The 24116-nt window shown below is 37.1% G+C and overlaps 1 protein-coding gene across 2 annotated transcripts in view; it reads left to right on the forward strand.

The window, feature by feature from the left end:
• The window catches only part of GRID2 (glutamate ionotropic receptor delta type subunit 2), a 1423646-nt gene that overhangs the window by 1276567 nt on the left and 122963 nt on the right, over positions 1–24116 (forward strand). For both annotated transcript variants that reach the window (XM_078068970.1, XM_078068969.1), the window contains exon 14: positions 1345–1511. In XM_078068970.1, coding sequence (XP_077925096.1) covers positions 1345–1511 — 167 coding nt within the window. The remainder of the gene's footprint in view (positions 1–1344; positions 1512–24116) is intronic.

Genomic DNA, 24116 nt, shown 5'->3' on the forward strand with positions numbered 1-24116 from the left:
ATATGTTAGAAAATCTTAAAGACTAAACATTAAAAAAGCCTGTTGGAACTAATAAATGAACTCAGTAAAATTGCAGAATACAAAATCAGCATACAAAAATCAGTGGCATTTCTATACACAAACAATGAACTCTCTGAAAAGGAATTGTTCTCTTTCCCTTCATCAGATTTACCAGGAAATTAATTTCCCCTCAAATAAATAAATAAATAAACTAGCTAACTAACTGAATATTTGATTTAATTATTAGTTCTGTTTATTTTTATGAATTCATTAAATTCTATATTTATATATAATATTTTTTTAAGATTTATTAATTTGAGAGGGAGAGAGCAGGTGCACACGTGAGTGGGGGGAGGGGCAGAGGGAGAGAATCCCCAAGCAGACTTCCCACTGATCAGGGAGTCCCATGCAGGCCTAGAACTTATGATCCATGAGCTTACAACCTGAGCCGAAACCAAGAATTGGGCGCTCAACTGACCAGGCCACCTAGGCGCCCCTATATAACATTTTTTAAATTAATTTTATTAAGATTGTGTTTTATTTTTGATACATTTGTAATTTAGGGGGGAAAAAGTCACACTTATAAATAAAAGATAATCACTAAAAAGTAAACAACTCAGAACAAATTTATGTTCCCTAAATAATGATAGAGAAGATTGTATAATTATTTGTTCCTCAATGCAATGTCCACCAAAGGGGTTTCATCTAAGTCCAGCTGCAAAATTGCCATAGACCACACTTGGCAACAGATTACCTTAGAATAACATAAATTAGGAAATACATCTTGCCAGCAGGGCAGTGTTGATTATTTTTCTTCAGTGTGACTTGGACTTGCAGCATTCATTTGGAACATAGGTCACATGCAAGGAGATCGTACCTTATATGGGGTGGGTACAAGAGCCTACCTGGCTTAGAAGCCTAGTGACCTAGGGAGCCAGTATCTCTTGTAACAACTTCAAAAGTGTAACTTCCAAGTCCCCAAAGAGAGAGCTCCAATTACAGGAATGACTGCACTCAGAGAAGCTCAAAGACATGGCTTCTTTCCATGCATTTATTGTTCTCCCAGTCCGCTGACATTTACTACTCAAGGGTCATTTTACCATAAGCTATGTTGCCTGGAAACATACTTCTTAACATTCTAACTTTATCACATTTCCAGGAGAACAGAGCTGTAAATTAACCAAAAGCCAAAATCTCATTCAGAATAGGTATTTAAAAATATTAAGTCCTATGATGTTTTACCCAATTAAATAGACACAAATGTAGTATGTTTTATCCTATCTGTACAACTTAAAATTCCAAACTCAAATCCTATTTTCTTCTTGTGTTCTCCATTTTTCACAGGTAAAATATGGAAATTATGCTTTTGTATGGGACGCAGCCGTATTGGAATATGTGGCTATCAATGACCCGGATTGTTCATTTTACACCATCGGGAACACTGTTGCTGATCGGGGATATGGAATTGCACTGCAACATGGAAGTCCTTACAGGGATGTTTTTTCACAAAGGTAAGGTTTGTGTGTGCTCCAAGTAAAGAGAGACAAAAAAACAGAAAAAGAAAATCTACTTGGTTACACATGTAGTTTTATTACATTTTGTTTTCTTTATTTGGAAAAGCATAGTAAACAACAATAAGTAGTTATAAATGTTATTTAGTAAGACATGCATTTCATAAAGCATGTAGTAAGATATTATTTTTTCATAAAAAGGGAAAAATATTGCTGCATAGAACTGGTTTTACTCTTTAAAAATTGATATACAAAAGGAAGTAGTATGTTAATAATTTCTTTAGAACTTAGTTTACTCTCTGAATTTTAAATATCATAGAGTTGACAAAATTAGTTCCTTTCAAGAACACCAAAGCATAAAATAAACTTCAGGACCAAGTCAAAGTTCTGATGTACTGAGGCACATAATGACAGGGATGTTTCCATCTGAATTTTGCAAAGGAAAAGGATAAGAATTTTAGAGTCCCTATGCGGCGTCAAAGTACATGAGACTTTGTCATGGAATTAAGGGGATGGTTTTATTAAGAAATTATACCTATCCTCCAATTAGAATTTTCTTATATAAGTTTTTTAAGAAAAAAGGTTTTGAAATGTATACTTTAGATGAACAATGTATATGAAAGGCTTGGGCCTGTGAGGCACTCCCAAAGATCACTGCATTTCGTTCTATCTACTACCAAACAAGTGTGGGCCGAAGGGAGAGCCGTATCTTTCAGGTAGAGTATATTTCACTTGACACTGATAGTGCATGTTATTTATTTTCTAGATATTTTTCTACCTATTTTCTAAAAGCCAATGCCAGACCAAGAGGGCAATACCAGGTAATACTAAGGCCCCAAATTTCAAACTATTTGAGTTGCATTCCTCCAAATTTTAGGATAGCAAAAAGCCAGATATTTTGTGTTAAACAAAACAAAAACAAAAACAAAAAACAAAAAACTAAGTCAGCAGTCTAGAATTTATGTTAAAACTCTTCCATTAGCTAACAAAAAAAATCTAGGCCTCTCTCCTTATTTACAAAGCGGAAGTTAGATTAACCCCAAGGTCTTATATTAGTCAGCCTTTCTGTGCAGCAAACAACCCCAAAGCATCAGTGACTTTTTTGCATTCGTGAAATGTAGGGCTGTGATTTGGCGGAATTGTGCAGCAAGCTGCAGGTCACCTGCAGGTCTTCCTGGGCCACTTCTCATTCCAGGGCCAGGCTGGAAAAGCGGCCCTATCTGAGACAAGCTGTTTTCATGGTAATGAGAAGTTGCAGAAGGGGCTGCCAGAAACCTGCAGTATTTCCTGCGCTTCTTGCATGGATGTGGCACATGTCACATCTGCTTACAAACCACTAACGAAAGAATCTCATGGTCAAGCGCAAATCGATGGGGTGAGGAACTGTACTTCACATAAAGGGAAGAAGAAAGTAAATGATTTTGAACAATAATACAATCTACCAGTGGTCCCTTGGGGCTCTAAAAAAATCTAAAACTGACAAAAATGAAATAAGCATAAATTGGGAAGTAAAATATTAAGGTATAAATAATGATTAATCAATCAAAACACACTTTTTGATGGGTAGATTCTAAGGGGAACAAACTGGAAAATCAGTTATGCCGTAGAGAATTTACCTGGAAGACACTTGCAGTCTCATTGGAGATACATGGCCCACGCACGTGAAACAATGAACAATATAGACATTTCTATAAATGTGTGCTGACATTTATATATGTACAGTATTAGTATGGCTTATTTATATTGCATTAAATTGTGTAGTTGAGATATTGAAAGAATTGAATATTATATGGAATAAAGAGTTAATCAAAGGAAACATGAATGAAAGCTCCCCAGAGAAAGTGAGCCCTGAATTTGACCTTGAAGGATTAGTAGAGAATAGTTAGACTGAAAGGAAAAAATAGATAATTCTTGGAGAAACGATGAAGACAACAGAAGTAGGAGAAAGCACAATATGTTGAAGAGCAACAAGGGTGGCAAGTTAATTTGAAAGGAAATTTGAAGTTTGGAAGTCGTATTGTAGGCCACAAGCAGCTATGAAACCTATTGTCCATTCTGGAGCCCAGGAGTAAAATGAAGAAGACAGTTCTTAAGGGAGGGTTAATCTAGCTTTGAGATGAAGATTGACAAAGACTAGAGCAAACCTGGAAGCATGAGACAAGGAAGGCCGAGTTCAGAAATGGGCAACGGGGAATGAGGAAGAAGGAACAAATAGAGGAGATATTTCTAGGCAAAGAGGCACACCATTGTTTTCATTAACTCAGAAGTGAGGGTGGAAAGCATAATAGAATTGAAGGGGATGCCAAGGTTTATGGAGAAAGACCAGCAGAAAAGTCTAATGGATACTGAACATGAACCATGTTGTTGAAAAAAGGATTATTTATTCCTTAGTTGTGGTTAATTGGGTTTTTCTTCACTACAAATTTTTGTCTGTTTGTTTCCAGACGTGATTTCTAGAATTTTATGCAAAAGAAGAAGCTAATAAAATCAATCCACAGACATAATAGCGATTAAAGAAATATTTAATAAATCACACTAAGTATTCCATTTCTTATCATCCCTGTGGTGATTTAGCTAAGAGAGATTGTAATTCTGAGAAAATCCACTCCAGTGAACTGCTGAAAAATAATATTAAGCATTGAGCATTATTTTTCCTTTTATTTGCATTATGGATATAGACAATTTAAAATTGTCCCTTTCTGTAGAGTTCCTTAATAATGACATCTATATCCTGGTTCCCTGGACATCTGGAAGAAGAGAGATCCAGGAAAGAAACGTGCTCTAGCAATTGTTGATATGCAGCCCATCTCGTTATATACATGTGCCACAGTAATCTATTATCCAAACTCTCTCCTTGAATTCAGAAAATATCCACTTTCATTTTCCTATGTTGTGGCCATTAGGGAAAAGAGATCTCTTTTTTATTAACTGATTTAAAAATTATAAAGACCATAAAATTTAATCATTGTAGGATACCTTAGAAATTATTATAAATAACTTTTTTTTTTTATTTTTTTTATTATGTTATGTTAGTCACCATACATTACATCATTAGTATTTGATGTAGTGTTCCATGATTCATTGTTTGCCTATAACACCCAGTGCTCCATGCAATACGTGCCCTCCTTAATACCCATCACTGGGCTAACCCATCCCCCACCCCCCTCCCCACTAGAACCCTGTTTGTTTCTCAGAGTCCATAGTCTCTCATGGTTCATCTCCCCCTCTGACTTCCCCCTTTTCATTTTTCCCTTCCTACTATCTTTTTTTTTAAACATATAATGTATTATTTGTTTCAGAGGTACAGGTCTGTGATTCATCAGCCTTACACAATTCACAGCGTTCACCATAGCACATACCCTCCCCAATGTCCATTATCCAGCCACCCCATCCCTCCCACCCCCCACCACTCCAGCAACCCTCAGTTTGTTTCCTGAGATTAAGAGTCTCTTATGGTTTGTCTCCCTCTCTGGTTTCGTCTTGTTTCATTTTTCCCTCCCTTCCCCTATGATCCTATGTCTTGTTTCTCAAATTCCTCATATCAGTGAGATCATATGATACTTGTCTTTCTCTGATTGACTTATTTCACTTAGCATAATACCCTCTAGTTCTATCCACGTCGTTGCAAATGGCAAGATTTCGTTGTGTTTTTTTTTTTTTGATGGCTGCATAATAGTCCATTGTATATACATACCACATCTTCTTTATCCATTCATCTGTTGATGGACATCTTGGCTCTTTCCATAGTTTCGCTATTGTGGACATTGCTGCTATAAACATTGGGGTGCACATAGCCCTTCAGATCACTACATTTGTATCTTTGGGGTAAATACCCAGTAGTGCAATTGCTGGGTCCTAGGGTAGCTCTATTTTCAACTTTTTGAGGAACCTCCATACTGTTTTCCAGAGTGGCTGCACCAGCTTATATTCCCACCAACAGTGTAGGAGGGTTCCCCTTTTCTCCGCATCCCTGCCAACATCTGTCGTTTCCTGACTTGTTAATTTTAGCCATTCTGACTCATGTGAGGTGGTATCTCATTGAGGTTTTGATTTGGATTTTCCTGATGCCGAGTGATGTTGAGCACTTTTTCATGTGTCTGTTGACCATTTGGATGTCTTCTTTGGAAAAATGTCTGTTCATGTCTTCTGCCCATTTCTTGATTGGGTTATTTGTTCTTTGGGTATTGAGTTTGATAAGTTCTTTATAGATTTTGGATACTAGCCCTTTACCTGATACGTCATTTGCAAATATCTTCTCCCATTCTGTTGGTTGTCTTTTGGTTTTGTTGACTGTTTCCTTTGCTGTGCTAAAGCTTTTTACTTGGGGCACCTGGGTGGCTCAGTCGTTAAGTGTCTGCCTTCGGCTCAGGTCATGATCCCAGGGTCCTGGGATCGAGCCCCACATTGGGCTCCCTGCTCAGCGGGAAGCCTGCTTCTCTCTCTCCCCGACTTGTGTTCCCTCTCTCGCTGTGTCTCTCTCTGTCAAATAAATAAAATCTTTAAAAAAAAAAAAGCTTTTTATCTTGATGAAGTCCCAATAGTTCATTTTTGCCCTTGTTTCCCTTGCCTTTGGTGATGTGTCTAGGAAGAAATTGCTGCAGCTGAGGTCAAAGAGGTTGCTGCCTGTGTTCTCCTCAAGGATTTTGATGGATTTCTGTCTCACATTTAGGTCTTTCATCCATTTTGAGTCTTTTTGTGTGTGTGGTGTAAGGAAATGGTCCAGTTTCATTCTTCTGCATGTGGCTGTCCAATTTTCCCAACACCATTTGTTGAAGAGACTGTCTTTTTTCCATTGGACATTCTTTCCTGCTTTGTGGAAGATTCGTTGACCATAGAGTTGAGGGTCCATTTCTGGGCTCTCTATTCTGTTCCATTGATCTATGTGTCTGTTTTTGTGCCAGTACCATACTGTCTTGATGATTACACTTTTGTAATAAAGCTTGAAGTCTGGAATTGTGATACCACCAACTTTGCTTTTCTTTTTCAACATTCCTCTGGCTATTCGGGATCTTTTCTGGTTCCATACAAATTATAAATAACTTTAATACATCAATTTATCTTAGGCCCTTGATTACACTAGATCACTGATGGCTCCTATAATTACTTTCAATGAAAATGAAAGTATTCAGGGTGTTTTTTTTTTATTAAAGATTTTCATTATTTATTTAGAGAGAGAGAGCAGGAATAAGAGTAGGGGCAGAGGGAGAGGTAGAGAGAAAATCTCAAGCAGACTCCGTGCTGAGCACGGAGCCTGATGCAGGGCTCAATCTCACAACCCTGAGGTCATGACCTGAGCCAAAATGAAGAGTCAGATGCCTAACTGAGCCACCCAGGTGCCCCCAGGGTGATTTTTTGGTAGTAAATACTAATTATTTCTCAGGTGGCTATATATCTATACCACACTTACAAGACATTAAAGTACTTAAATATGTAATAAATATTATATGCTGATACAGTAGCCACATGTATTATCTACTATCTGCCCAGTATCTTATATGCTTATATACTTTCATGACACTCCAAAGCAATCATATGAAATGTTGTACATTTACTTATTGCACACTTGCATATTAGTGCACAACTATTATACTACAAATGCATATGCTGAGTAGATGGCCTAGCTTTGGCAAGTATTAGGTTAGGCATCAAAAACATGGGCTGTAGGGATATATCACTTTTACACTTGTACAGGCAGGAATGACTTTTAAAGACCAGTAAGTGCTACAATAGATATAATCATAGATTTAGACAGAGGAATTTTGTTTCCTTGGTATTCATAAATACTAGATAACTTGGCAGTAGAAATAAATTTCTACAATCTCATCAGATAGATCAGAGTTCTATTGTGTTGAGTAATGTTTTCAGTGAATTCTCCAACACGGTTCATCAAATGTTTATGTGGCCCTTGTCTTGTGATAGTTCTTCATATACAAAAATTATTTAGTCAGAAGTTGTTACATTAAAAACATTTAAGAGTGGAAGAGAGCTGAATTTTTCAGTGATATCATTATGCTTTTAATAAAATAAACTCCAGTGTTGATTTAGAATCTTAACTACTCATAAAACTAAAAATGTGATAAAAAATATTTATTAAGCATTTAGTATATCATCTCTGTTCTTAAATCTTAGTGGATATCAAGGAATAATTAATTCATGAGTTTAATTTTATACTTCATCAATGAAAAAGTCCCTTTTTGCCTATTGGCTTCTATCCCTAAACTTTAAGAATGAACGACCTAGTCACAAAAACAAGGACATATTTCAAACTGAATGAAGAATGATTTTGTTGGAGTCATGATATTGGTACAGGTGCATAAATGATACTTCAATTTAGTCACAGATTTTCAGAATTTTTACAAATGGAATGATAAGTACTTCCTTTATTATCAAGGATGGAACTAGTCCAAAGGGGTAGATTACTTAGAATCACAAAAAGCAATGAAAGTGGAAAAATTTCAAGAGTCCTAATTCCATGCCCAGTTTTCTCATCATCATGCACCCTGTCTTCCCTCAACTTTCTTTTAAAAGTATATAAGAATCATATTAAACAGACTATATTGGGCGCCTGGATGGCTCAGTTGGTTGAGCATCTGCCTTCGGCTCAGGTCATGATCTCAGGGCCCTGGGATCGAGTCCTGAGAGGGGCTCCCTTCTTGGCGGGAGTCTGCTTCTCCCTCTGCCCCTCCCCCACGCACTTGTGCTCTCTCCTGTGCGCTCTCCCCCCACTCTCTCTCTCAAAAATAAATAAATAAAATCTTTAAAAAGAAAAAGACTATATCATGTTTACTGTGTGCCAGATTTTGAGTTCTTACGTTTAACAGTCTATGAGGGAAGTACTAATATTATCCTCATTTTATAGACACAGAAACTGAGACATGATGAGGTAATTTGTCCCAGTTCACAAAGCTACTGAGTATTAGAGCTGAGATTCAAATCCAGACAGTATGGCTCCAAAAATTGTCATACACTTTTAACAATCTGTATTTCAAATAAATACTTGGGGATTGCCTTTCTCTCCCTCTCCCCTTCTTAGGGGCACAGAATAGAATTAATCATAATCCTTGACATATGAAATACTTTCATTTTTGGTCCATAAATGAATACTTTTATTTAATTACTTTTAAATTCCTTGAATATAGTCTATTCTGTTGTTGTTTCTTCCCTTTGCATTGTTAACTATTAGAATATCTATGCTTTACTTTGTTTTTGTTTTTCCAAGGCCCTAATTTCTAGAATAACCTGGATGGGCCAGGCATGCATTTTTTTTTTAATTGAAGTATAGTTTAATTGACATACAATATTATATTAGTTTCAGATGTATTAATAATGATTTAACATTTATCTACATTATAAAATGCTTACCACAGTAAGTATAATTACCATCTGCCACCATACAGTGTTATTACAATATTATTGACTATACTCCTTGTTATTTCACTTTACATCTCCATCACTTATTCATTTTATACGTGAAAGATTGTACCTCTCCATCCCCTTTACCTGTTTCACCCATCCCTCCACCCACGTCCCTTCTAGCAATCACCAGTTTAATCCTTGTATTTATGAGTCTGTTTCTGTTTTGTCTTGTTTTTTAGATCCCACATATAAGTTAAAGCATATGGTATTTGTCTCTCTCTGTCTGACTGACTTAATTTTGATTAATACCCTCTAGGTCCATCCATGTTGTCACAAATGGCAAGATTTCATTCTTTTTTACTGCTGAGTAATATCTCATTATATAAATGCCCCATCTTCTCTATCTATTCATCTATCAGTGGACACTTAGGTTGCTTCCACATCTTGGCTATTTTAAATAATGTTGTAATGAACATAGGGGTGCATGTATCTTTTTGAATTAATGGTTTTGGTTTCTTTGGTTAAATACCCAGAAGTGGAATTGCTGGGTTGTAGGGTATTTCTATTTTTAATTTTTTGAGGATCCTCCATACTGTTTTCCATAGTGGTGGCACTAATTTACATTCCCACCAACAGTGCACAAGAATTCCCTTTTCTCCATATCCTCACCAGCATTTGTTATTTCTTGGCATTTTGATACTAGCCTCTCTGACGGGTGTGAGGTGGTATTTCATTGTGGTTTTAGTTTGCATTTCCCTGATGTTGAGTGATGTTGAGCACCTTTTCATGTCTGTGGCCATCTGTATGTCTTCTTTAAAAAAAAAAAAAAAGGTCTGTTCAGGTTCTCTGCCCATTTTTTAATCAAATTTTTGGTGTTGAGTTGTATGGGTTCTTTACATATTTTTAATATTAACTTCTTATCAGATATATCATTAGCAAATATCTTTTCCCATTTAGTAGATTACCTTTTTGTTTTGTTGATGGTTTCCTTCACTGCAAAAGCTTTTCAGTTTAATGTAGTTCCAATTGTTTATTTTTACCTTTGTTGCCCTTCCTTGAGAAGACAGATCAAAAAAAAAAAAAAATTGCTAAGACTGCTGTCCAAGAGTTTACTGTCTATGTTTTTCTTTTAGGATTTTTATGGTTTCAGGTCTTACATTTAAGTTTTTAATCCATTTTGAGTTTATTTTTTATATATGGTATGAGAAAATGGTCAAATTTCATTGTTACGCATGTAGCTGTCCAGTTTTCCCAGTACCATCCTTCAAAGACACTGTCTTTTCCCCATTGTATATTCTTTCCCCCTTTGTTGTAGATTAATTGACCATACAAGCACAGACCTATTTCTGGGCTCTCTATTCTGTTCCATTGCCCTATGTGTCTATTTGTGTGCCAGCACCGTACTGTTTTGATTACGATAGGCCTGCAGTATAGTTTGAGATCCAGGCATGTGATACCTCCAGCCTTGTTCTTTTTTCTCAATATTGCTTTGGCTATTTGGGATCTTTTGTGATTCCTTACAAGTTTTAGGATTATTTGTTCTGTGAAAAACACTATTGGCATTTTGACAGAGATTATGTTGAATCTATACACTCTTTTGTGTACTATGAACATTTTAACAATATTAATTTTCCAATCCATGTTCGTGGTGTATCTTTCCATATGTGCCACCTTTGATTTCTTTCATCAATGTCTTATAGTTTTCAGAGTATAAGTCTTTCACCTCCTTGGTTAAATTTATTCCTAGGTATTTTATTCTTTTTGATGCAATTATAAATAGAATTGTTTTCTTAATTTTTTTGCTAGCTCATTATTAGTGTATAGAAATGCAAAATATTTTTGTACATTGATTTTGTATCCTCTGAATGCATTTATTAGTTCTAATAGTTTTTATGGTGGAATCTTTAGGGTCTTCTAAATATAGTATTGTGTCATCTGCAAATAGTGACAGTTTTACTTTGCCTCACCAATTTGAATACTTCTTTTTTCTTTTCCTTGTCTGATTGCTATCTGGATTCAGAAAAAACACATGATATCTTTTTCTCTACCTCTGCCTTCATACTTCTTACAATTTACTTCTTGGGTCCTGCCTCATGCTGGTAAGCCCCTTGAGTTCAGGTGTACGTCCCTACATCTCTAGTAGCCACCTTCATGCCAGCATAGAGTAAGCATTCAACAAAATATTTGATGAAAAAAGATCTACCTAACTTTTCGACCAAAGATCATCCCATTTACTTATATCCCAATAAATTAAATACCTATTCTTTGTGCTTGTTAGTAAAAAAAGACTAAGTCTTCTATTTTCTCTTACATTATAATTTTTTCTTCCTTGGTTTCTCCAATTTTATATATAATGAATAATAAAAACTCAGAAGAAAAAAGAAAACAAACACAGCATATGTCCACCTTTCTTTCCAACTCCCTGCTGTAAGAACTTTTATGCTTTCCTTCCCATAAGGAAGGTAGGAAAGATCCCTTTAACTTGAAAGCATAGAGCCCTAATCCTTTTATTCACCAATAAGAATGAAGTACTTTTCAACCACTTTGCTCCCTCTTCAGGAAGAGAAAAAAGTTGATCGACCAGTTAGTAGTTCCAAAATCAGCCAACAATGGGCTTAACCTCTGCACTCAGTCAGCTGGAAGGAGCTCTCACATAGATGCTTGTAACCAAAAGTTAAATAATTGTTTTCCCATTAGACATACAAAATGTATACAGTCCCTTGGCTCTGAGAGCAGGAGTACACATTAAGCAATATGAACTTACCCATTAAACTGGTATGGATAATAAATGCTGAAAAAATTTAGAGGAAAGGAAGTCATTGCTGAGTAGATTAGAAAATTTTAGTAGACTTGAGCTAGAAAGCTTCAAGGATAAATAGAATTTGGATATGGGTACAGGTCCAGGTAAGGTACTCATGAGAACATGAGGAAATCATCAAAATGAAAAGTCATGATGTGTTGAAAGGACAATGAGAAGGAACAATTTGGCTGAAGAGAATATTGGCGGGTGAATACAGGTAGAGAAACTAAAATTAAATGTGACACACCAGGGTACTGATAGATGCTATTTATTAGGTAGCCACTATGCTTAACATTCAATATATTTCATGTAGTACTTGCCACAACTCTGTAAAGTGGGCATTTATTCATTGCATTTTATAAATTTGAGGAAATTGAGACTCGGAGTTAAGTGTCTTACCAAAGTCACACAGTAATGACAAGTGGAGCTAGGACTCAAACCCAGGCCCGGGCTTGTGTCCTCACTCAGGACCCCACACCAGCTTTGTGAGGCTCTGAGGAGAACATCTGGACACAAGAGCATTTGAGGAATCCAAGGTTTTGGGTGAAAAGACAGAGCTTAATTGAGAAAAGCCATTACAAGGCTCTTGTAGTATTCCAGCTGTGAAGCAGTGAGACTATTCTCAATGAGATTGAGTAGAAATGGCTAGAAAAAAGGTACCATTTGAAGAGGTATAGAGAGGACTTGGTGGCAATCAGAGGATCCAGGAAGCTTTAAGCGAAAGGATGTCCAGATTCAAGTGCTCACAACAGCTTTCCCTTGCATTCTCCTTCCAACTCTCATTTTTCCTTTTTGGTCATTTATTGCAAGTGTTGCATCAGCTCAATTTCACCTCCAGGAAAAACCAACTGGAAAATGATTTCTAGAAAAGTGTTGATGAGGGATGCCTGAGTGGCTCAGTTGGTTAAGTGGGTGCCTTCGGCTCAGGTCATGATCCCAGGGTCCTGGGATCGAACCCCGCATCAGGCTTCTTGCTCAGCGGGGAGCCTGCTTCTCCCTCTCCCTCTGCCTGCCGCTCCCCCTGCTTGTGCTTGCTCTCTGTCTCTCTTTCCCTCTCTCTCTGACAAATAAATAAATAAAATCTTTAAAAAAAAAAAGAAAAGTGATGATGATTTTTAAAAAATGTAATTCATTACCCAGGGGACATTTACTTCAAACGACTTTTCAGCTTACAGACTTTTGTTCTATAGTTGCTCAAATTACATTAACATATCCCTAGTGGTATTCTTCTGTCACACATCAGATACTATTTTTAAAAATAAATAAGTAAATAAATTTTAGAAAATACATACACACACACACACACACACACACACACACACACCACTGAAACCAACAAGTTTCATCACATCTACATTTTCTTTTCTGGACCAAGAAAACAAGATAGTTTAGATGGTCATGTTTATGTAAAGTAGTAAAGAAAAATGTTTCAGGAGTTGCAAAAAAAAAGCAAGAGGACATAAAGATTCACTTTCAAATAGAGCCTGGAGTAGAATAAAATAATAATATATACTTGTACATATATTTTTATTTAAAATAACAACATATTTTAACCTATAAAGTGTTAAAGGAAATTATTTTCTTTCCTCATATCATATACATATATTAAATAAGGATTAGCCTCTGGAAACCATAAAATAATATACTATTCTTATTTCAGAGCACTCCCTTTTAAAACATTTGTTTTGAATTTAGAAATTTAGAATTTTGAATTTAGGGAACTTTGACAAAAGAAAAAAAATTAAGTAGCTTATTAGTCAGTCATTTTTTCTGTTTCCTGAATCCTCATGAAGCTATCTTTGTACCTAATATTCTGTGGATTTTACCCATCACCCCGACTGCTGCTTCTAATGGAGAACCTAAGTAATTTACATTTGTTTCAGTGTTTGGCCTAATTAAATGGGGGCATAAGTACAATTGGTGATATTTCCCATATGTAAATATTTCAAAAGCATTCTTCAGATGGGCACTATATGACTTGAGATTAGTTTCATTAATCTCGTAAAGCAGTAGCCAAATTTTAAGAAAATTGCCAGACTTTACTCTCAAGGAGCAGACAGCATTCTCAATGCTGAACACAATCCCAACCATCAGGCAATGCAATCCCGTGGAGCAGATTTTGAAGTGTTACAAGATTCTATTTTCCTTGTACTTACATCATATGGCATTTGGGGAATACTTCATCCAAGGTACAAGAGTATTTTATAAACAAGCATCTTTATTAGACTTTTCTGAAAAAAGTACTGAGGCACAGGGAAGATAAATGACTAGTGCGAAGTGCAGAGCAATATTTCAGCTGAATAATGAGCCCACGACGTTAGACCAAGCTGCTTGGCAAGAAGTCGGATCAGCCTTTCATTATTTTACAAGATTTGGGCTGTTTCTAGATTTTAGTAAGTATGATTTCATTCAAAAAGCAGTTGTTTTACAAAAAGCATAGTTATTGTGGTGGTATAAAGCAGGTGTGAGTAAAGGCTGAGTTTTTAACAAAACATTTCAGAACTTAAAGCTACAAATGTGTATTGCACTTCAAAGTACACATACCCACACACACATGCCTGAGAGTCAATTATAAGCCTCTCTCAGAAATACTATAGAATTCTATTATACTTACATCACATTTTTCTATTCAAAACACTCATCTTACTCACAAGACTTAGCCCCAACATATTTTTTAAAGGGAAAGTTTGATGTGATTGAGGATAATCAACAAATGTGGTTCTTTTTTTAATAGACCCTTAAAATATTGTAAGACTAGTAACACCATGGGAATAAGCACATGGGCTTGCATGATAGTTTTGTTGATAGAAGGAACAACCATAGAAGATGAGACAGGAATGTGACTTTGGCATGCATTTAAATGAATTCCCTAATTTTACAAATGTAAAAACCAAGAAGGCAAGTTGGATCACCTGCCCAGAGTTGAAACTTAGGTCAACAAACAAATAACGTAGGTCAGAACATGGCCTGGGGATCACAAATCCAGGCTCCCAGGCCAGGGTTTCACCCCTACCCTGTTCTGCCATTCTCTTTGTTTAAAAAAATCAGGTTTTTATCCCTAGAATTTACTAATAAAATAAATGTTTTCAGAAGCATAGTTATGTCTAATATAAAGAAGCAGGAGTATTAGTTAGCAAATATGTTTAACAGGGTCATAAACATAACTAGAACACCTGTTTAAAAACTGTCATTACTTTATGGACACACAGAAAAAGTAGCACAAATAATGGATAGTGTTATCCCTAACTTAGAGAGAAACTATACTGTAGCCTAAAATAATAGTTAATAATCACTGAAGACTTACTCTGTGCCAGGTACTGTTCCAAGTGCCCTAACTATATTAAGTCATTTAATCTTCACAATAAACTTATGAGGTAAATACTATGATTAGCCTCATTTTACAGAGGAGGAAACTGAGGCAAGGAAAATATTTTCAGGTTTCCAAGGTCATAAAGCTAATAAATAACAGACCAGGTTTGAACCCATGCTGTCCAACCGAGGCTACCGGAGTTCCTACTACCAGAGCTCTAAGCACGTGCACCAGCGTGCCCCGGGATAACAAGCATCCAAACGGTCTCCTTGCCCGTGCAAGTAGCCACCTTCCTACACACTAAAATGCCTACGGGTGATTTCCAGAGATTTAAACAGCATGCCAACAGCGAAAGTCCTCCTCTACCGCGAGGGGGCAGATCCATTTGAAATTGAAGCTGTCTTGTATCAGCTGATCAGAAGGAAACGATAAAAGTATTGAAAACAGAAAGCTGTGAAGGATACTATAGTTATTTTCCCTCTCTTATCTCCTTTTGTTACAAACAGCTTAAGACTGTACTAGACCAAAACTTCAATTCTCCCTTCATAGAAGTTTTCATTCATCATGACTTTTTAATTGGTGGAATCCATAATCACCTCTTATCTATCTCATTTCATAGTTCTTTGAGCAGCTCAAAAAAAACTAACATTATACTTGGTCAGATTGTCTATTCACATGTCAAATGCTTCCTAATATGAAATAGAGCCTGCTATTTCTAAAACTAAAGTATGGGTAAGATAAAAATATACGATTTCCATATGGAATGATATTTATGAGTTCATATAGCCCAGAATGACAAGTCTAACAGAGGCATTAATGATTTTTGTCTTAATGAACATAATTTCCTGCTTTAGCACCAACTTCAAAAAGAGACGGATAGCTATACCTCAAAGTGTACATTCATTTTCTTTTTCTTAATAATCCATTTTACAACTGTCATTTTCTGAAGCTATTTATGTTTGAAATAATGTTAGCAACTATTGAAAATAATTGAAATCCTACATTTTTATTTTATATATAACTGACCTCAGAGTATGTATATAATAATTGCACCTTCATGATATTCTTACCAATGTTCCAGGGTCAGACGTGGAGATATGATGGGAGGAGCCAGCAACCTGAAAAAAATATGATAGGCTTTCTGTTCTGATATGGTTTCTGTCTTTTTCCAAAATAATATTCTCTATAGTTATATTTTTGTTCTTATGATTTTTATCCATTTTCTGGGGGCTTTTTTTCCATTAATTAGCAAAGATATCTATAGCCTCCCCATAAAAGTAAGCATGGTCCTTCTAGGCAAACTCTCATGTTCTTTGAGCTAATCAACATGAATTTTACTAATGTGAATTTTTTCTTTTCTATTTTTTTTTTTTTTAGCAACCACAGAAATCTGCCAAACAAATTACGTCCCAACCAGAATATAATCAGTAGAATGGCAGTGAATAGTTCATTAAGGTTGATGAAATAGAAGAGTGCAAAACTTGGGGGTCTTGAATATCAGGCCAAGCTGTGTGGATTTAGGACATGGGGAGTCACTGAAGAATTTGAGAAAGACTAGTTATAATCAGTAGTATGCTTTTTGATCAGTCTGGAAAGAATGTATGCAATGAAATAAAGGAGAAATTGACCAGAAGGAAGGTTACCAGTTAGGAAGCCATTACCATATCTATAATATAAACACTAAGAAGGCAGGGGTTTTTCTCTGCTTTATTCAGAGGTATATTCCAAGCATCTAGAAGAAAGCGAACCACATAGTAGGTATTTGATAAGTATTAATTGAATGAATGGGTGAAGGAATCCTTTAGGAAAAGTGAAATGCCTGAAGTAGACTGAAGGCAGTGGAAATGGAAGTAAGGGGAGAGATATTGTAAAGGTAAAGTTGGCCAATAACTAGACACAGAGATGGGGCAAGGGGGAACCAAACATACATGAAATCCTTAGCCTTGCTGGCTGGGAAATGGAGAAATCACAGAAGAGAAGCCAGGAAGGGAAGCTGGCTTGAGAGTAAAACCAGTGGTACTAGTGAACTAATTTTGAACCTATTTTGTCTTGACATGTTGAGTTTGAGGTACCAGAGGATGATGCATTCATATAGGGAAATGTAGAGACTATAACAGACTAATGACAACGCAGGGTGGAAACTTGAGGAAAAGGCTAGAGCGATGGATATAGACTTGGGCACATTCTCCATTAAGATAATGAAAACCAGAGACGTAGCTTATGGAAAGAGCAAAGACATAAACAAGAAAATGTTGAGACAAATTACTTTCAAATGTCCCTTTTTTGCTTTCCCCTCCTTTCCATCCCACAGTCACAAACCTAATTGAATCTTAGCATATTGTGCCTAAGAACACAGTTACTCCTTTCTTTCTAAACCTACTCAAATCTTATGCATTCTGTGGGTTCCAGCTTATAATCCATCCTCAGCATAAGTCCTCCCTAGCAAATTCAGCTCTTATCAGACCCCTCATTGTGTTTCTTATTTTATCTTCTCTGTACCACATTTGTCACTTTTATTCATTTCTTGTGTCTATACCTTGACATTTCAAATATGTTCTAAATTCTTAGCTTGAAAAGAATAGCAAAACCTCTCTTATTCATCCTTTTTTTATCTTCTATGAATAGGTAATATATACTTAATAGGTATTCAATAAATTCTTGTTAAATAAAGTTTGAAGGGGAAAGAATCCTATTCTCACTTGTGATTACTAAGGCAAGCAACATATTAGAGAGTAGGACTCATGTTTCTTCGTTTGATCAACAGATATTTGTTGAGCAACTACTTTGTGCTTAGTGCAATTTTGTTTTTCTAAGAAAAAAAATAGTGGGCAAGATTGACAAGGTAATTTCTTTCCTGGAGCTTACATTATGCTGGAGAGTTGGAGGAGAAAACACAATAAATAAGACAACAAATAGGATAATTTCACATTGAAAAACATGCTATGAAGAAAACATAACTGGGACAGAGAATAAAAACAGATCGATGTTGGGATGGGTCACAGAAGATTTTTCTGAGGAAGCAACATTTGATTACAACCTTGAATGCAAAATATGAAGGAAGAGTATTCTATGTATAAGCAACAACAAATGTAAAGGCTCTAAGTGAGAACTAGCTTGGAGTATTTAAAGAATGGCGTCCAGTTAAAGGAGTCCAGCATGGCAGGGCAAACAAACATGAGAATAGTATGAAAGGAAATTAAAGAGTTAGTCAGGCCCAGATGTGTTGTAGAACCTAGAAAAGCATAATAAAAAAAATATAGATTTTTTTTCCAAAAAGCAAAAGCAAGCTGTTCCAAGTTTTAAAAAGAGGAGTATTCATTACCTCTAGCTGTGAAGGTAAAGAAGGACATATGGTAGAAAGATGGAGAGCAACAGAGGCAGTGAGCAAGAGTAAATGTAGGAAGATCGGTTAGGAAGCTAGTGCGGTCATCCAGGAGAGAGGCAACAATGGCTAGGTGTAGGGTGGTATAATTAAGATGCTGAAAAGGGACAGATTCCAGTCTATAATAGCTATAAAACTGATAGGACTGGCAAATGATATGGATGTGATGGGTGAGGTAAACAGAGGAATCAAGATAACTTTTTCTTCTGAACAAATAAGTGTACGGTGGTTGGTTCCATTACCTGAGTTGGTCAAGCATGTGCCAGAAGCAGGTTACGAGCCAGGGGAATTAAGACCTTGGCCTTGGGTTTGGTTAACTTGACATTTTTATTAGACAGGAACTTAAATATATAAATGTGAAATTTAGGAGAGAACACAAAATAATAAGAATTACAATTTGGTAGGTAGAAGGTACTAGTTATAAAAAACTTGTGCACTGGTTGAAGAACTCTGGCCAAAGACCAAGTTCCTCCCTCATCTCCACCCATCCATCCTTGGTGAGTGAGATAGAACTGCCCTCAGACTGACCTGCCTTATGACAGAGGATGCTTATGGCAGCAACAGGGGTAACATGCTCCTGTTTCCATTCAGGGGAAAAAAATGAGAACTCTCTCCTCTCAAGCATGAATATAAATCTATCCCTTCAGCTTAATTAGTTCATCGTAGATCATGTGTTTACCCCTGGACTGAGCAGATCCCCCAAGAATATACACTTACAGCTTAGACTCTGTCAACGGGATGGAAGAGACATTGAAGAGTCGACTATAATGTCCCTTACAACAAATCTGAAGAAAGAATTAATAGGTATTAGAGAATATAAGGAACAAAGGAGAATGAATTAATAATACCCATAATAATACAATCATTTATTGTACATTTATTTGTGTTACTCCTCTAAAGGTTTTCCATGGACTAACTCCTCTGATCCTCACAACACCCCAAGAGAAAGCTGCTATTAAGTAAACTGCTCAAGTTACAGTTAATAAATGGCTAAACTGGGATTTCAACCCTCACTCCAGAGGTCACAGTCTGAACCAATACACTCTGATTAGAGGGGGAAAACTGAAAGAGAGATGATAGCAAATGCTCAGTTGGAAAATTTTAACCAGAAACTTGGCACGCACTGAATTTGTAGTGACGTCAAGAGGTCTATCTGAAAACTGTTGAAAGTATGAGACAGGAGAGTGAGTTAGACGGGGGAGAGAGATACAGATGGAGGACTTATCATTACAAAGCAACAAGGGGTAGGGGGAATCAAGAGAAAATATATGCAGTGAAAAGAGAGCCCAGCATCAAGGACTGATATTAGAGGAAAAACAGGAAGAACCACTAGGAAAGAAGAGACTGGAAAAGTGCGCAATAAGTAATGACAGTAAATTACACAATTTCTATATCCTCAAGATCTAGAGCAATTGTTGCCACAGAGTTGGTGCTTGATAGCTATTTCTCTTGTTGTCGTTGTTGTTGTTTATCTGTTTTTTGTGATAGTGATTTCTTAAAAGACTTCACGAGCTGCTGCTCTGGACCTCCTCAGCTATACTCTGGCTTACTCTACCTCGGTGCTTCGCAAACTTGAGCGAGCATTAGCATCACCTGGCGGGACTGCTAAAACACAGATCGCTGGGCCCCAGCCCCAGAGCTGCTGATTATGTGAACGTACTCTGCATTTCTAACAAGTTCTAGATGAGGCTGGATGCTGCTGGTTTGGAGGCCACACTTGGAGAACTGCTGCTCTAACACGTGGTTGTGACTTCCTTACTGTTTACTCTTCTCATGCTCTCCCTAGCGTCCGTTTTCTGCTTCTTGCCCATGTCTGCAATATTTTGGTCTTCACCTTCCATCATGTACAGATCATTCCCAACCTATATTACCTCATTTAATTCTTGCAAAACATCATTAAAGGAAAGATTATTGTGCCTCTTCTATAGATGAAGAAACGAAGGTTTGGAGAGCATAAGGAAAAAAACACTTTAGTGTTGATTCTATAAACCTAAATTATACAGGGCTAAGCAGTTAAAGTTATTAGGTCCTTTTGCACTTCGTCTTCAATTCCACTTGTATGATTTCTTCTGCCTCATCAACCAAGAGGTCTTCTTCAACAACCAACAGCACTTTTCCTAACTGCTACATTGACCATTATCAAACTATCTTTCGAATCCTTTTGTGGTGGTAGTTGGTTTTTTTGTCTCTCTTAGAATCCTTGCAATTAATCAGTTGGTTTTTCCATAACCTGATCGAGTCTCACACAGTGCTTTGCCTACAGGGACTTCAAAAAATGGTATTAATGGGTGTATTGAATAGAAGTCTTCCAGATTGCTACCTACACCTACCTTCTACTTGGCTATTATCCCTATTCCAGTAAAATAACATATTTCTTTTATTTTATCAGCAAAATAATCCCTTGAAAGTAGAAACTTGGTCTCTTATTGTCATTAAATCTTCTCTGGTTGTCATGGAGGGTGAAGAAAAATTTACTAATAAAGTAAGTTGTTTGTTGTTTTGGTTCGGTTTTGCTTAAAGAAGGAATCAAGTTTCCTCCTATATTCTCAAGGCTATATTCTTAGTGGTATTCTTTCCCTCTACATTACATTATAAACTCTATAGGACCTTTGTTAACTTAAAATCAGAGAACCAGAGATTCTTGAAACTCAATGACAATTTGTCATTTGTTTCCTAGCCGTCCTTATCCAGGTCACTGTGAGGAAATACGGTGCCTAAGAGGAGAGCTGAATGAGCTATAATCATGTAGTTACACCCTGGCAGAGTTTAGATTACAGAAAAGTCCAGATTTCCCTACTCTCAATCTTGTGTACTTCCTAATATCCAATAAACTAGTAACTCTAAAATCCTAGTCCAGCTCCTAAATTCTAAGATGTCCAAACTTGAAGTAGATATGTGAATTTTTCTTTTAGAGACCAGATATCTTTTTTTTTTTAATTTTACTTATTTATTTGAGAGAGAGAGAAAGAGCATGAGCAGGGGGAGGGGCAGAGGCAGAGGGAGAAGCAGACTCCCCGCTGAGCAGAGATACACCCCCTACCCTGCCCTGACGTGGGAATCGATCCCAGGACCCTGGGATCATGACCTGAGCCAAAGGCAGACGCTTAACAAACTGAGCCACCCAGGGGCCCAATGTGTGAATTTTGAAATAGACATTATGAAGACAAAAAGAAAAACAGAAGAGATTAAAAAAAAAAAAAAAGGCCCCTCTGAGACTCTCCTTGTCCGGCCTCTCCCTACCCCTCCTCATTTTGTCACTCTTCCCCACTAACTGCATCCCAATTGGTCATCCCAGTGGTCTGCTCCTGGTGCCTGCTTCCACTTCAGGGCCTTTGTGCCCGCATTCCCTTTTCCTCTGGCTAACTCCGGCTCGACTTCCCGCCTCAGTCTAAACAACCTTCCGTAAGGTGAAATCCAGCCCTGTTATTGTCAGCTGCCGATGCCTTGCCACAGATACCAGCTCCAAGAAGGTGTTCACCAGCCTGTTGTGAAGTGAGAGAAGAAATAAAGAAAATAAGGACAGTGTAGTCAGATGTTAACTCAATGAATTCAGTTCAAAGAACTATATTTTGTTCTGACTTGGTATCCATCTTATATTCAGAGAATTAAAATATCTTTTCATTCAGGAAATTAGCACAGATGGCTTAATGTCCTTCCTTCCTGAAACAAAAATTTAGCCACCTTGATCAAAACCCCTAAATACGTTTTTCTCTTCCTGAATTCTCAAAGTCTTGGAATTGCATATCCCTTATTCAGAATTACTGTGGAGGAGTGAAGAAGGGGAGAAGGAACCAAGAAACATGAGTATGTAAGCAACTTGCTGGAGAAGACCCTCTGTCTTTCTTCCTTCTTTAAGCAACTCAGTGCTTGGTGTAGAGTTTGAAACACAGGAGTTTCTAAGCTGATGCCCCTGACTCTGCTTTCACGTTCCTTACATTAAAAAAAAAAGAGTCCTTTGGGATGATTTATGCAAAATTCTATGTTCTACTTTAAGAACTTTTTTGACCTTCTGTGCATGTAGAAAAATGTAAAAAATAAATGAGAAAGTGACGTGTTCAAAGAGAAGCTTTTAAACAAACGTTCAAGCAAAGTTTTTCTGTTATCATTGATTAAAATAAAAAGTAACAAACCGAAAGCTTTAAAAGGAGTCGTCCCTTGAAACCTTTTATATACATACTGCAAAAAAATTCTATTCTGAAACAAAGGCTGGTCGAACCCGCATACTCATTACAAAAATGGTCAGACCCTGGGTCTTATTCAGATGGGAAGGTGACCATTTGAGGTCTCAAGTAGCCATTGTGACCACCATCTGGAAAATCATTTCTCTGAAAACTGGCTACCTCTAGGACACAGATTCTGCATAATCTCACAAAAGATGGTAGAAAAATCCCTTTAGGAAAGATTTAAATAACGAGCCATTGCATACCACTTTCAGAGTTTCTCACATGCTTTGCCAACACTGAAAATCTATCTTAACAACCAATTGATGTGTTCCCACGGGTTGGAATATTCCTTTTCTTCTCCACCAAAAATGGTCTTATGCATACGACCAGTTTTGCAAGTAGCACAAGGGATTCATTCTTTTGATAACACAGGATTTCAAATTCAGAACTGTTGAATTGCACAGGAATTGTTCCAAAAGGATTCGGTCACTTGGTGCAGCTTATACTGTACACAACAGATAGGCTCCACAATGAAACACCTGGTAAAGAGCATATTTGAATGGGTAAGCTTTCCTTTCTTCTGTAGTTTTACCCTCTGGAAACCCATGCAACTGCTCTTAGGCAGAACATGTAATGTGGGGCCTTACATCACCTCAATATTCCCGTTTCTATGCCTGTTTTGTTACAGTCACACTACAAGGCTACTATGAAAAATAAGTTTAGAAATGCAATAAAAATTGTGTAGTCAACTAAAAGGAAAACTTATACTGAAACCAGTGTAATCAACCAGATAGACTATACCTACTATGTTTCAAGTTAATGTAAATTGATTTGAAAAGGGAAGGAAACAACACATGAGACAATACTTCTTCTCACTCAACAAGTATTTATTTACCACCTACTATGTGCCAGTCTGTCAGACAGTGGCTTTAGAGCAGCGAACTACAAACAACCCCAGCCTCCACGCTGCTTAGTCTCCAGGAGGGAAGGTAAACGAATGAATAGGCCATGTTCTATTCGGTGCGAGATGTGTTCTGGGACCACAGGGAATCAGCGTAGAACTCATATGGAAAGTATCGGGAAGGCTTCCTAGTGGAATGGAACTGAATAGACAATTTAGAAAGCAGTCGAAGTTGGTTGATGTTATGGGCTGAACTGTGTCCCCGAAAATTCATATGCTGCATTTCGAAACCCCAGCACCTCCGAATGTGGGTTGGAGATAGGGTCTTTAATGAAGTAATTAAGAGGTCACTAGGGCCAGCCCAATTCAATCTGATTCATGTCCTCATAAGATGAGAAAATAGGACTCAGAAGAGACCATGTGAGGACACATCTACAAGCCAAGGAGAGAAGGGTCTCGGAAGAAATCAGCCCTGCCCTGCCGACCGCTTGATCCAGGATTTCTAGCCCTCAGAAGTGTGAGAAAATAAATTCCTGTTGTTTAAGCCACCCAGTCCATGGTTCTTTGTTATGGCAGCCCTCGCAGACTCCTTCAGTGGATAAAGTACTTTCTAAACAGAAGGAACAGGAGGAGAAGGCACCCTGCGGCTTGGAGTATGAAGCAGGGAGCGGCAGCAAAGGACCCTAGGGAGAG

This window comes from Halichoerus grypus, chromosome 3 (assembly GCF_964656455.1).
Source record: "Halichoerus grypus chromosome 3, mHalGry1.hap1.1, whole genome shotgun sequence".
Classification (NCBI taxonomy): domain Eukaryota; kingdom Metazoa; phylum Chordata; class Mammalia; order Carnivora; family Phocidae; genus Halichoerus; species Halichoerus grypus.